The 14273-nt window shown below is 36.7% G+C and overlaps 1 protein-coding gene across 2 annotated transcripts in view; it reads left to right on the forward strand.

Annotated features, from left to right (window-relative positions):
- The window catches only part of LOC136249015 (uncharacterized), a 39706-nt gene extending 25983 nt beyond the window's left edge, over positions 1 to 13723 (forward strand). For both annotated transcript variants that reach the window (XM_066040897.1, XM_066040898.1), the window contains exons 16-18: positions 8277 to 8378; positions 9502 to 9609; positions 13545 to 13723. In XM_066040897.1, the coding sequence (XP_065896969.1) occupies positions 8277 to 8378; positions 9502 to 9609; positions 13545 to 13625 (291 nt within the window). In that variant the 3' untranslated portion in view covers positions 13626 to 13723. The remainder of the gene's footprint in view (positions 1 to 8276; positions 8379 to 9501; positions 9610 to 13544) is intronic.
- Positions 13724 to 14273: the final 550 nt, after the last annotated feature.

The following is a 14273-nucleotide window of genomic DNA, read 5'->3' on the forward strand; positions in this document are numbered from 1 at the left end:
ATTGTGGTTTTAGAAGTGTACATTTTTCCAGCAAAGGCATTATTTATAGGTTCAAACATATAAAGGTGGCCTTTAAAGTGGCCATGCAGTAGTAGGCATTCACTTTCAGAGTATGATTCAGAGTGATATACAGTGTAACATATCTTAGCAGCTACCTTAAAGGCCACCATTTTATAAAGGCCAGCTTAAAATAGAATATTTCTACTCTAATGCAACTATACGAAGCAGCTATCTAGGTATTAAGACCAAGAAGCTTTGGATATCACTAAGACATGACATTTCGATTCCACTTTACATGTACATATGTATGAATAACTGTGCATGTCGTTTGCATGCATTATACACGTGTATAAGATTGGAAACTATCATCATAATCTGTGGCCGAATATTATTGTACAGTAAGTAAAATTGAAAGAATACATTGGAATATCATTAGTTATACAGTAAATCCTTTATAAATATAGCTACCTCTACAATAAGACCACCTCTATTTTATAGGACACTGAACTTACAGCAAAAACATAATCAGTGATTCTTTTATTAGGCAGCCTTATTATTGCTCCAACTTTCTTAGCTTTAAAAGTGGCTCTGTTAGTATGGTTTCAGTGTAGTGAGCCCTTGTCAATACAAACCCTAACTATTTTAATGCATAAAATGATTTTTGACATCAAGACACACGGTAGTGTGTCGTGCGGCCCAAGAAGCCGGCGCGCCACACCGTGAGTATATTGACAGGAAGAACGAAAATGTCATTTTCACACCTTTGTATCTCGGTGATCACTTATCTGATTGGAACCAAATTTGCTACACAGTTGCCCGCCAGCCAAGGGAGTCTACATTCCAAATTTGAAGGAAATCGCTCCTGCCATTTCCGAGATACGAGCTGCCAAAGTTTCATTTTTTTTCTTCTTCGTTTTTTTTTCTTCTTCGTCTTTTCGCACACTTGCAAAAATTGCTATAACAAGCAAACACGTACTCCGATCGCCTTGAAATTTGGCACACAGAAAGGGAGTCCAAAGGCGAATCCTAGCATCAAATTTGGTACAAATCCCATGAATGGTTCAGGAGTTATGACCGATTATTCGCGTAAAACAAGATCGATTTGTTGTCACGCCTACAGGGTAAACCGCTTCATGGAATGAGTTGAAAATTGCTATGTAGATGGAGTAACCATCGTAGGAGTGCCTTTTGGTGGTTTGAAAGGAATCGAGATAAAGACCACGGAGATATGACACAAATCCAACCTGTGTCACAATTACGCGATCGATTTTTATGAATAAAAAAGTATTAGTTTTCACGCCTACTAGGCAAACCGCTTAGAGCAATGAGCTGAAAATCGGTGTATAGCTGGAATAATCTTCATAGAAAGTCCTTGCAGTAGTACAGAAGAATCGGATTACAAACCACTGAGTTATGATTCGAAAGCCAACTCCGTGTAGCAAATGCGAGATCGAGATACTCTAATAGAACAGTCACCCTAATAGAGTAATTTATTTACTCCATTATAGAATTTTATTACATCACAAGTTATTCTGTAGGGAGTTCAGTTGCAAACAGTTAATCTTATAGACAGTTCAGCAAGAAGACAGTCACCATGTGGAGAGTTAAGCAAATATACCACTATAGAGATTCAGAACATTACAAGTCACACTGAAGAAAGTTCAGCTATAAACAAGTCATGCACTGTGTAGAGAATTCAGCTACAATTAAGTCACTCTCTAGAGAATTCAGTTACACCATAGATATTAGACTAATATCTATGGTTACACAGAATTCTGCTACACACAAGTCACTGTGGAGAGAGTTCAGCTACAAACAAATTACCCTTAGAGTGATCAGCTACAAACAAAACACTTTGCAGAGTGTTCAACTGCAACAAATCAATTACCTTTAGAGCGATCAGCAATGAACAAATCAACACAAATCTACCTGTAGAGAGATCAGCTAGAAACAAACCACCCTGAAGAGAGTTCAGCTACAAAAAATCACCCTGTAGAGACATCAGCTAGAAACTAGACACAATGTAAGGAGTTCAGCTACAAGCAATCACCCTGTAGAGAGTTCAGCTAAAACAAATCAACCTGCAGAGAGATCAGCTACAAACAAATCACCTTATAGAGAGTTCAGCTACAAACAGATTACCTGCATGTAGAGAGATCGGCTACAAACAAATCAACCTGCAGAGAGATCAGCTATATACACACAAATCAACTTGTAGAGAGATCAGCTACAAACAAATCACCCTGTAGAGAGATCAGCTAGATACTACACACAATGTAAGGAGTTCAGCTACAAACAAATCACCCTGTAGAGAGATCAGCTACAAACTAGACACAAAGTAAGGAGTTCAGCTACAAGCAAATTACCCTGTAGAGAATTCATCTACAAACAAATCAACCTGTAGAGCAATCAGCTAGAAACAAATCACCCTGATGAGAGGTCAGCTACAAAAAATCACCCTGTAGAGAGATCAGCTAGAAACAAATCACCCTGAAGAGAGGTCAGCTACAAAAAAATCACCCTGTAGAAAGATCAGCTACAAACAAATTGCCCTGTAGAGAGATCAGCTACAAACAAATCAACCTGCAGAGAGATCAGCTACACACAAATCAACTTGTAGAGAGTTCAGCTACAAACAAATTACCCTGTAGAGAGATCGGCTACAGACAAATCAGCCTGTAGAGAGTTCAGCTAAAACAAATCAACCTGCAGAGAGATCAACTACAAACAAATCACCTTATAGAGAGTTCAGCTACGAACAAATTACCCTATAGAGAGATCGGCTACAAACAAATCAACCTGCAGAGAGATCAGCTACACACAAATCAACTTGTAGAGAGATCAATTACAAACAAATCACCCTGTAGAGAGATCAGCTAGAAACTACACACAATGTAAGGAGTTCAGCAACAAATAAATAACCTTATAGAGAGTTCAGCTACAAACAAATCACTCTGTAGAGAGATCAGCTAGAAACTGGACACAATGTAAGGAGTTCAGCTACAAGCAAATCGCCCTTTAGTGAGTTCAGCTACAAACAATCAACCTGCAGTGAGATCACCTACAAAAAAGCACCTTGTACAGAGTTCAGCTACAAACAAATTACCCTGTAGAGAGATTGGCTACAAACAAATCAACCAGTAGAAAGATCAGCTACACACAAATCAACTTGTAGAGAGATCAGCTACAAACAAATCACCCTGTAGAGAGATCAGCTAGAAACTAGTCACAATGTAAGGAGTTCAGCTACAAGTAAATCACCCTGTAGAGAGTTCAGCTAAAACAAATCAACCTGCAGAGAGATCAGCTACAAATAAATCACTTTATAGACAGTTCAGCTACAAACAAATTACCTTGTAGAGAGATCGGCTGCAAATTAATCAACCTGCAGAGAGATCAGCTACACACAAATCAACTTGTAGAGAGATCAGCTACAAACAAATCACCCTGTAGAGAGATCAGCTAGAAACTAGATACAATGCAAGGAGTTCAGCTACAAGCAAAATCACCCTTTAGTGAGTTCAGCTACAAACAAATCAACCTGCAGTGAGATCACCCACAAAAACGCACTTGTACAGAGTTCAGTTACAAACAAATCACCCTGTAGAGAGATCAGGTAGAAAAATTCACCTTGTAGAGAGTTCATTTACAAAGAAACCATCATATAGAGAGTTCAGCTACAAAGAAATTACCCCGTAGAGAGTTCAGCTAGAAGAAGTCACCTTGTAAAGAGTTTAGCTACAAAGAAACCATCATGTACAGAGTTCAGCTACAAAGAAACCACCTGTACAGAATTCAACTACAAACAAATCACCCTGTATAGAGATCAGCTAGAAGAAGTTACCTTGTAGATAGTTCAGCTACAACAATTCACCCTGTAGAAAGATCATGCTAGAAGAAGTCACCTTGTAGAGTGTTCAGTTACAAAGAAACCATCATGTAGAGAGTTCAGCTGCAAACAAATCACTCTGTAGAGAGTTCAGCTACAAAGAAACCGCCATGTAGAGAGTTCAGCCTCATACAAACCACCTGGTAGAGAATTCAACTACAACTAATCACCCTGTAGAGAAGAAGTTACCTTGTAGAGAGTTCAGCTACAAAGAAACCACCATGTAGAGAGTTTAGCTGCAAACAATTCACCTGTAGAGAGTTCAGCTAGAAACAAATCACCCCGTAGAGAGATCAACTGGACGAAGTCACCTTGTAGAGAGTTCAGCTACAAAGAAACAATCATGTAGAGAGTTCAGCTGCAAACAAATCACTCTGTAGAGAGTTCAGCTACAAAGAAACCGCCATGTAGAGAGTTCAGCCTCATACAAACCACCTAGTAGAGAATTCAACTACAACAAATCACCCTGTAGAGAAGAAGTTACCTTGTAGAGAGTTCAGCTACAAAGAAACCACCATGTAGAGAGTTTAGCTGCAAACAATTCACCTGTAGAGAGTTCAGCTAGAAACAAATCACCCCGTAGAGAGATCAACTGGACGAAGTCACCTTGTAGAGAGTTCAGCTACAAAGAAACAATCATGTAGAGAGTTCAGCTGCAAACAAATCACCCTGCAGAGAGTTCAGCTACAAAAAAATCACCCTGTAGAGAGTTCAGCTAGACGAAGTCACCTTATAGAGAGTTCAGCTACAAAGAAACCATCATGTAGAGAGTTCGGCTATAAAGACACCACCATGTAGAGAGTTTAGCTGCAAACAAATCACCTGTTACAGAGAGTTCAGCTGCAAAGAAACCATCCTGTATATAGTTCAGCTACATTTCAAGTCACCCAGTAGAGAGATCAGCTGCAAAAAAAATCCTGTGGGGAATAATGAGCATGTAATAAATATATGTATATAATTTGTATAATTACTAATAAAATCAAAAATAATTGAAGTACTAAAATTCTTCTTTAAGTTCTTTTCTTCTTCCTGTGGTAAAGAAAAAAACACATGGGTTAAAAAAGCCCCAAAGCCAGCCATAGGCCGGCTTTGCAGTATACAAATACAAAAAGAAGTGATATCTAATCAAAAACAGCCAAGCTGTAAAAAAGGTGCGGCCCCCATAAAGGCCATGGTGAAAAAAGATGTGAAATCCAAGGTGGCGGCCAAGAAATGGCTGTGATGGTAGGTTAATGGTTACATTTTAATAACGGCAATTCAGGTGAATTTTGTGCCGCTTGGTCTTGGCACCAAATTCACCTGAATTGTTGTTATTAAAATGTAACCATTAACCTACCATCACAGCCATTTCTTGGCCGCCACCTTGGATTTCACATCTGTTTTCACCATGGCCTTTATGGGGGCCGCACCTTTTTTTACAGCTTGGCTGTTTTTGATTAGATACTAATATAAGGTAACTTGCAATTGGTATTGGAAATACACTGAAAAATACCATACAAACAGCAGTGATTACAAGGCTACACATTAACACTTATAACTCATGATCTACTATTGGTCCCAACTTTAAACTCTCAGTGGTGAATGATGGGTATTAAAGCAACATGTAAACCAAAAATAAATTTAATCAAAGAATATATATTTTTGAAAATTAAGATCAAAGGAAAAAGCTACATTTTTGTGGTTTGACCTTTTCCTTTGAGCAATTATAAAACATTATATATCACCTGAAAGTGAATTTAATAAGCATTTCAAAAATCTAAACCAGATGTTTCTACATCAATCACAAGCAAAGTTATGGCCATTTTATTGAAGGCATGTAAGCAAAATAAAATTTTCAGCAGAAACTTTGAGTGGTCATAACTTAAAGGGAGACCTATGAAATTAACCAGATATTGGTGTGAGAAAGTTTCTTGAAAGGGGCCACGTTTGTGCCAAATTTCATGAAAATTGAAAGGGGTCCGGTTTTTTTTTTGTTGATTTGGTATGGAATGACCCTATAGTGTAATACCAGAGATATGTAGCAAGACTAAATGTAGCATGTTGTAACCACTAAAGACAATCACTAAACAGTTGTATTTTATTGTACGTATGAACATGGTCGGACACAGATGCAGACACAAAACAGTTACTTTTCATAACCGACATTGTTTTGTACATTAATACTAGCCTCAGCTTCCAGACCTCAGCTTCCAGACGAAGATGTCATCTTTGCATAGCAATGGTAACGCCTACTTATTTATAAGCACATGTACACAGGATAGGCTCTAGTGTACTACAGAAGGCTAAATGTGACCGGATTTGTAAAAAGGGATCTTCCACACACATCCAACTTTATGAACTTGGAAGATCATAACTTAATTTTCAAAAAAAAACTTGAAAATTCTCCATCTAAGCTATGCCGTTACTCACTGCTGCCAAATTTCATGTCAATGGCTCTTTCCAACCTAAAGTTATGTCAAAGTTGGTAAATCAGATGTGTACGTGCGTGGGTGCGTGTGTGCGTGCGTACGTGCGTGCGTGTGTGTGTGTGAGATCCATTTTTGCAAATCCGGTCACATGTATGTATATAGGCCTAATGCAGAGTTATATGTGACCGGATCTTGGAAAAACTCAATTGAAAATTTCAACAATTTTTTCGATATAACTTTTTTTTTGCACATTTGGATAAAGCAACTATTAAACCTTCTTGCTGTGAAGTTTCACACCCATAACTTCTTTTTCTTAGGAGATATGGAAGACCATGTAGTAATTTCACATGCGTGGAACAACAATTATAACTTATAAATTGGGTGATTTGTTCAGGTGCTGGAATGGCTAAAACGTAGTCTTAGACAATAATACATGGGATTTAATTGCAGAAATGTACCAAGAATACGTCATTAAACCATCAGAAATGTCTTTTAAAGTATTCTAGATGGTAAAAACGGAATTATTGGTAAACAAAGTGATTTGTCACCATTTGTCACCCTTAATCACTCACAGAACTCAATACATTACCATAAAAGTTAGTTTGTAACGTACAGGAGAGAAAATTGGCCATATCTCAGGAATGCTTAAAGATATTAAGCTGAAAGTTTGACACAAGTTAGATGAGTACCCAGTACCTTATTTAAGCTATAAAACAGAAAATTGACCAATGTGCCAAAAAGGTAGGTTTTCCAAGATCAGGTCACATATTACAATTGTTGATATGCCCCAGCTCAGTCTCTATACCCAGTATAAGCACCTCATAGCTGGCAATTTTACAAAAGCTGCTCTTGGAGGAGTTTGGTTCATGAGACTATGTACCTGTAGACATTTTCAAATGCATTTTACATTTGTGTATCGGTTAATTCTCATAACCAACATTGTTTTGTACACTAGTCTCACTCAAGTTCCAAACCCAGACATTGATCATTAATAAATGAATGTGTTTAGGGGGTCTATCATGCTACAGAAGACTATAGCCATAGGAAATCAGCTCCTGTGTCTGACATCTGTCTGACTAGCAAGCTATACCACATGTGGCCTAGTGATAGTTAGAACACTTGTCTTGATCAACTGGAAACTACTAATCATTAGTGCTGATTTGTAGTATATCTTCATGGCATATGCTTTTTAAGCATTACATTTAGTGAAGTGTAATTTTCAGAGCACTACTGAAGCTATACATCAGAAATCAACTAAGCCAAAAATGTAGCATTCTGTACAACTCTAATTTACATTAATGCCACCATATTTGTCCATAAAATCTTGTTTGTGTTTTGTACTCTTCTTTTGCTCACAAGGTCAGTATTCGGTTACAGAGTGGACCCCTCTTTAAAAATCACAATTACAATTACAAATCATTAACCAGTTTTTATGGTCACTCTAGTTTATGTAGCTAGTACTATACAGGGTCAACTTGTGTATGAATAGGTATACTGAGTATCGCTCAAAAATATTATGTTCAGAATTAGCTATGCTTTCAAAATATTGTACTTAAACGCTGACTGTTTTAATAGAGTGTATCATTTCCTGACTGTTCTATTAGAGTAAGTGACTGATCTATTAGAGTATCTTGTTCTTATTTCAGTAAAATCAGTAAAGACCCCATTGATATAGTTTCAAATATGAATTGTAGCAATAATGCATATGTATTTACTTTTTGATGATTGCATTGCACAGTTGAATTTCCAAAAATCATCCCTATTATTCTGGCATTAGTTACTTACTATGGTTTAAATTATGCTGGCGTAATTGACTGGGGGCTAACTATTCATCTCCTGTCTTTTTGTATGTGTGTTGATGCTGAAGTGGTAATACCAAGATGCTAAAGTACTAGACTGAGCATGAAAAAAATGGAATGCATATTTAATAATTATAGTACATGTGAAAATAGAATGATAATTGTTGTATAAACTTGCAGCTTTTGACCAGTGGTGAACTCCTCAAACAAGCACGCTGGATGTTATCATACACTTATCCAGAAAAGCTTCCACTGCCATACATGCTTGGAGCAGTTCATGTGGTAAATGTGAATGTTTTGTCATGTAATAAAGGTATACTAGAACAAGTATTAATTTAATTTCAACAATTATTCTCCACCAAGGCAAATGATTGTGGAAGTATTGCAGTGAATTTGGAAATAAATAATGCCTGGGGGGAAGATGTAGACTTTTTCCTAATAGAACAGCCACTACTCTGCTAATAGAGCAGTCATTTCCATAGTTCGTTAAACTGAGAATCCAGATAAGTGGGGTCCAGATAAATGAGTATAGCATAGACAATATGCGCACTCTATGAACAAAACACTCCACTTTTTATGGTGAATGACAGTTAGAAACCCTTATAAAACTACAGGTAACAAACACTATTAATTTTTGACTGCTGCTCACCACTACCATTACAAGCAGGGGATACTGCTCACCAGACAAGAGGACTCTATTGCCTTGGAAGAAACATCCATATGGCTTACTGTACACACAATGAAGCAATTTGCTACAGGCTACAATACATTTATGTACTCATTGTTGTGATGTAATAAAGAATCACATGTTTGTTAGTATGCATGTTATCTATATTAGGAATATTAGAATGATAAGCATAATTTTGGGAATAATAGGCAGCAGTGAACAGAATTTTTTGTGACCTAATTTTTGATAATCATTGATCTACAGACACACCAGTAAAGTTCACTTTTCACCAAATGGATAGCCACACTACACATTTGTACCACAGCCATGTCAATGGTTTGCTCTGGTTTCTATGTGGATTTCTAAACACACGTGCCAGTCACTGGGAATGTTCTGGCACCTTGAAATTCCACTGGTCAACTGAAACACGAGGCTAGAGGCATGAACATCCTTGGACAGTTGCCCAGATGATCTCTATGTAAATTTCAGTGCAGATGGTCTTGAGAGCCCAATATTAAGGCTGGAGACTCCATATGACCTACTCAGCCATTTTCTGCTCATACCAATTGCTCACCCATTTTTAAAAGGATTTACTTGATGATATCACTACAGTAATATCCCACACAATAGTCACTACTTCACCGTAATTGTTACATATATGACTATAATTATGCAGGATGTAGCATAAATGTACATACTACAGTCAATATGATTTACACTAACTTGTGACTTTATTAGGCAACCAGTCTTCACCAACAATGCCTGGACAGACTTCCTCATATATATTCTACAACAATGTGGGCAGGACTAAAGAAAGTACTATCGATTATAACCAGCTGTGTAAAAGTATGTGGTATAAGTGGTTGGTTCTAGCGAGTTATGTATAATATGTATCCTGTCTATGTAGTGAATCATTTTAAAATGGATATGGGAATGTCCATACATAATTATTATACCACACTATGTGGGAAGATTGAAAATATACCAAGCTGTGGTTTATAACTGATGTGCCTAAGCTTTTCGTATTATATGTTGTGGCTTCAACACAATATTCTTACCAAAATAGTTGCCTAGTCTATTGTAAATCAAATCTCCAATTGTTCCTTCACTAGATGTGGTACACATGTAACAGTTGTAGCAATGGGCTAGGGCTTTGCCTGATATGTATGCCTGACAGCCAGAAGGTTAAGGGCATACATATTAGGCAAAATTCCAAATGCTCCATGTTACAGCTAATATGTATAACACTTCCAATCTGCATCAGGCTGATATAAGCCAATACGAGTGCTACCACTGGATGTATTATATATATATATATATACATGCCTAAAGGATTCGATTATGGATCAGCAGCTGGACGTTCTGGCTACGTATACTTGGTTATGATGAATGGAAAAATCCTAGAAATATCACAGATAATTTTGGTTTTGAGAGTTTGATATTTTAATCAGTGCTATTAAATTGTTTATAGACCTGTGTCAAATATGCCAGCATATTACAAAGCATAATAGGCTGAGTGCTATGCCAGCATAACAGGGACGGATCCAGGAGATGGCAAGGGGAGGGACACAAACAGGCTTGTAGGTGGTTGAAGAGAGCCAGATTTTCTTATTAGTTGCTGCATTTTTGAAGGAGCAAATAAGTCGATAAAACTATTGTACTCTAAATAATTCTCACCATACATTTGATTGTGGTATCCAGTTTTTGTCATGCCACTAGATTCGAGTTTAGTCAATGTAGGAATTAAAAAGTTTTGTTTAATATTAGCTACTTTCTTTCACTCGAGAGAACAATCACAGACAATCGAAGTGATCACGTATGCTAAGCACTGACTACACAATGATTGAGACCTGAACAGCAATGCTGGTTAGTGCTATAGCCCATAGCATACTAGCTTTGATCAAACACAATATCTCAGGTGGCTGTGGTACTGTAGAAGGAATGTCACTACAATATTTGGCTCAGTCACCATTATAAACCTGGCACAGCTGTCCACAGCTGTCCTGTGAGACTCTCCCCACCTATTAGGTGAGTGGTGCATAACAATTATACAATGCACTCATGCTCTGCCTATATAAACACGTCACCTTCAGACCTAACGGCCCTCAGGCTTGTGCGTTTGTATCTTGCAGAGCACTCGTGCCCGTTGTTTAACTACTAAATAAACTTTTAAGTTACTCATTAAGACAGTCCATGTTGGTAGTTCATACTATGAAGCATGACATTAATATGCAGCAGTAGAAATATTTGCTCACATATGACATCATTTGTGTGCGTAATCTAGAAAGCACTGAAGATAAAGGTTAGAACAGTAAGGAATCCTACCAGAAGCAATAGTACAGTAGGACTTGATTATCTGAATCTTGATTTTCTAAACAATATAAGTGACTGCTTTAATAAAACATTTCGTTATTAGGTGAATGTTCTATTAGAGTAAGTGTATGTTCTATTAAAGTAATTGAATATTTATTTATTTTTATTAAGGCTTTAGAAGTCAGTAAATGAATGGGCTTTATTATCCAAACAAATTCACTTATCTGAACACTGTTATGATTGAACTGGCACACAGGTGTTCAGATAATGGAGGTCCTACTGTACAAAGAAAACATTAATTACAACAATTACACTTTAAGACTTGATAGCTAGATTAAGGGAAACTTATCAAAAATGCTACCACATGTAAAAATTAGATGGCAAAGCAGTACAGTGCTTGCTAATGGCTATATTATACAAGGCCAGAAATCAAAACTTCACCTACCTCACAAAAGAGCTCTCATTTGTAGCTGTTAACTCTTCAAGACAAATGATGTCATAATTGATAGTAGGGCTGCAACAAATATTTGATTCATTTGGATATTAGTTTGTTGAGATTTTATTTGGATACAAATTTATCATTCGGATATTTGTTTACTAGTCAATTGGAGTATGTGAGGCAGTTATGAGTCACATTTTTGCATGTAATTTCCAGTTGAAAATGCACATTCACCTCAATTTTTTTTCAATATTATTTCAGTATAAGTACATAATGTCATAAACTTTTCTCCGTGAACAATTGGATATACAAGCTCTACTACAACAAACCATGTTCGTACAAACAGATGCTATCATGAGTTATGGTATGTATTATGAGTCTAGATCTATACAGCACATCTTTTACAATAGAACACCTTTGGTAATTCATGATGGGGTGTGGTCCATATTTGAAAATGTGCCGAAATGCTTGGTGAATAAATCATAGCACTAGTTCTCACCTTAGCCCAATGTTTTTCAACTTGTAGGGTAGTGATGATAACAAAATACTTTCTGTCTGGTTTTCATGGCCAAATTCAAGTTATGCATACTAATCATATGTAATTTATTGCAACACAATAAATTGAAGTTAACGTGCCTTGGTGTGGGTGTAGAATGGATACAGTGCAAATCTACGTACCATACCATAGTAAATGAAGCCAGCATTCTTTAGTGATAAACTAGCCTTTTGAGTAAAGTAATTAAATCCAGCAACACAGAATCCTTGAGTTGACTGTAAGGTCCATTAGAGAGGCATTGTATATTAGCAGTGCTAGCACCACAAACTGAAATCAACACTTGTTTCAGGTAAAAGTTGAACCAATCTTGTAGGATACATGAACGTAATGACATCATAATGATTCATTGTAATAAACTGGTTGGACAGGTTTGAGATCACGAGATCATGCCATAGTGCATGGCGTGTTGGCGGACAGAAAAAAATTTTTTCCTCCCACCCAAAATCATGCATTAAGTATATGTGCCAGTGCATATGTTGTTGTATGCGCTTGTACGGTTGTTCACATAATGTATGTATATATAAAATAATAATAAAAATTGAACCTTTGTATGCATAACTTTGTTACATTGCTTACTTGGTTTTTGTGCATCCAATTACTGATATTGAACTTAGATACACATATATAGTTAAACGGCAACTGAGGACCAAGTGCAGGTGGATGAAGTGCTAATTATCTGTGCATGGCCAAACCAAACCAATTACGCTATATTTAACTTATATGATTATTCATTGGTTGCTGCTATCACGTTGTGTTGCTATGTATATATGATGCGTTGCTGCAATCTTGTACTAATCGAAAGACATATTTGCTTTGTGGTCAACTGTAAATCCAGTTAAGCCATATCCACAATGCTTGTCTGCGTGGCTTGTGCAAAAGTTATTACACCCTACTCCAACAATTTCCTCAGTTGCCCTTTCCCCAAAGTACTTGTGTATATAGATATCTGTATGAATGTTATTTGTATTTTGTGCTGTTATGTATATTTATGGCAATGGTGCAATGTTATGTGGTAGATATTTGCATGACTGTTTGTTTGTTTGTTTGGTGTTGTTGCATACACGTTATGGCTTTGTGGAAAATGTTATTGTGGTTAGAACTAGGAAAAAGTAGGCAATAGAGCTAGGTGCGGTGGAAGGGTGGTGTGTATAGCTAGGAAAACATTATATAGTCGTGTATTTTGTATGCACATATACTAAATACATGGTAAGTGGTGATTGTACCCCAGGGGTTTGCACTGCTCAAGTATGCCGAGTGCACACTGCCCCGCGGGTGTTTCTACACCAATCAGCATGTTAAGGCTGTATTGCCCAGACAAAATCGCCAACTGGGCTACATTGTGAATGTAGCCCGGGTGGGTGGCTCCTTTGATTTGAAGTGTGAAAGTGATAAGTAACTGGATAATAATAATTGAGTAATAGTGTATAGATGCAGCCAGTATGGTACATGTATGTATTGTTTTCTTTTATGTAGTTTCTCCCAGAACACAGAATGGATGCCTCAGAAATAGTCAAAATATTGGAAACTGTGCAGAAACAGAAACTTAGTTGGTAGTTATGTAGACATAAACATTAATTTTATATTTGCACATACATATAATTATGTTATAACATTTGAAAAACTTTCACACACATGTAGTTGTATGGTTTGAATTTGAGAGATCATAATTTTGGTTTAAAGTATCGCTTTTTCAAACCTATTTTTCTTTCCATGTTTTGCTCAAGAATTATATATTTTGCTCAGCATTAATTTTTGTTGATTGATGATTTCCAAATGCGCAGCTAAAATTTTTCACCTTTAAGTGACTGTTCTATTAGAGTATCTCAATCTGCACTTGCTCTTAACACTTATAACTAGAAGCTAGCTAATTTGTTAACATATGTGACTGTTCTATTAGGGTATCTCAGTCACCACTTGTTCTTTACATTATGCATTGTCAATATTTTATTGTGTGTGACTGTTCTATTAGAGTATCTTGATCTTTTGTGCAATTTTTATATCCGCTTCACAAAAATTGCACATATTATGCCAACATTTTGCTCATTGCTTTTACCTACCCATTATGCCAAATATTTTGTGACATATCCCTATTCTCCACTAATTGCTCTATATTGTTGCTCATTGCTGTTCAAATTTCAGATCAATAAAAACTGTGTCAAAATTGGTAAATTTGATTTATGCAAGCACAAAGACTCCTTAAGC

This window comes from Dysidea avara, chromosome 3, assembly GCF_963678975.1.
Source record: "Dysidea avara chromosome 3, odDysAvar1.4, whole genome shotgun sequence".
Classification (NCBI taxonomy): domain Eukaryota; kingdom Metazoa; phylum Porifera; class Demospongiae; order Dictyoceratida; family Dysideidae; genus Dysidea; species Dysidea avara.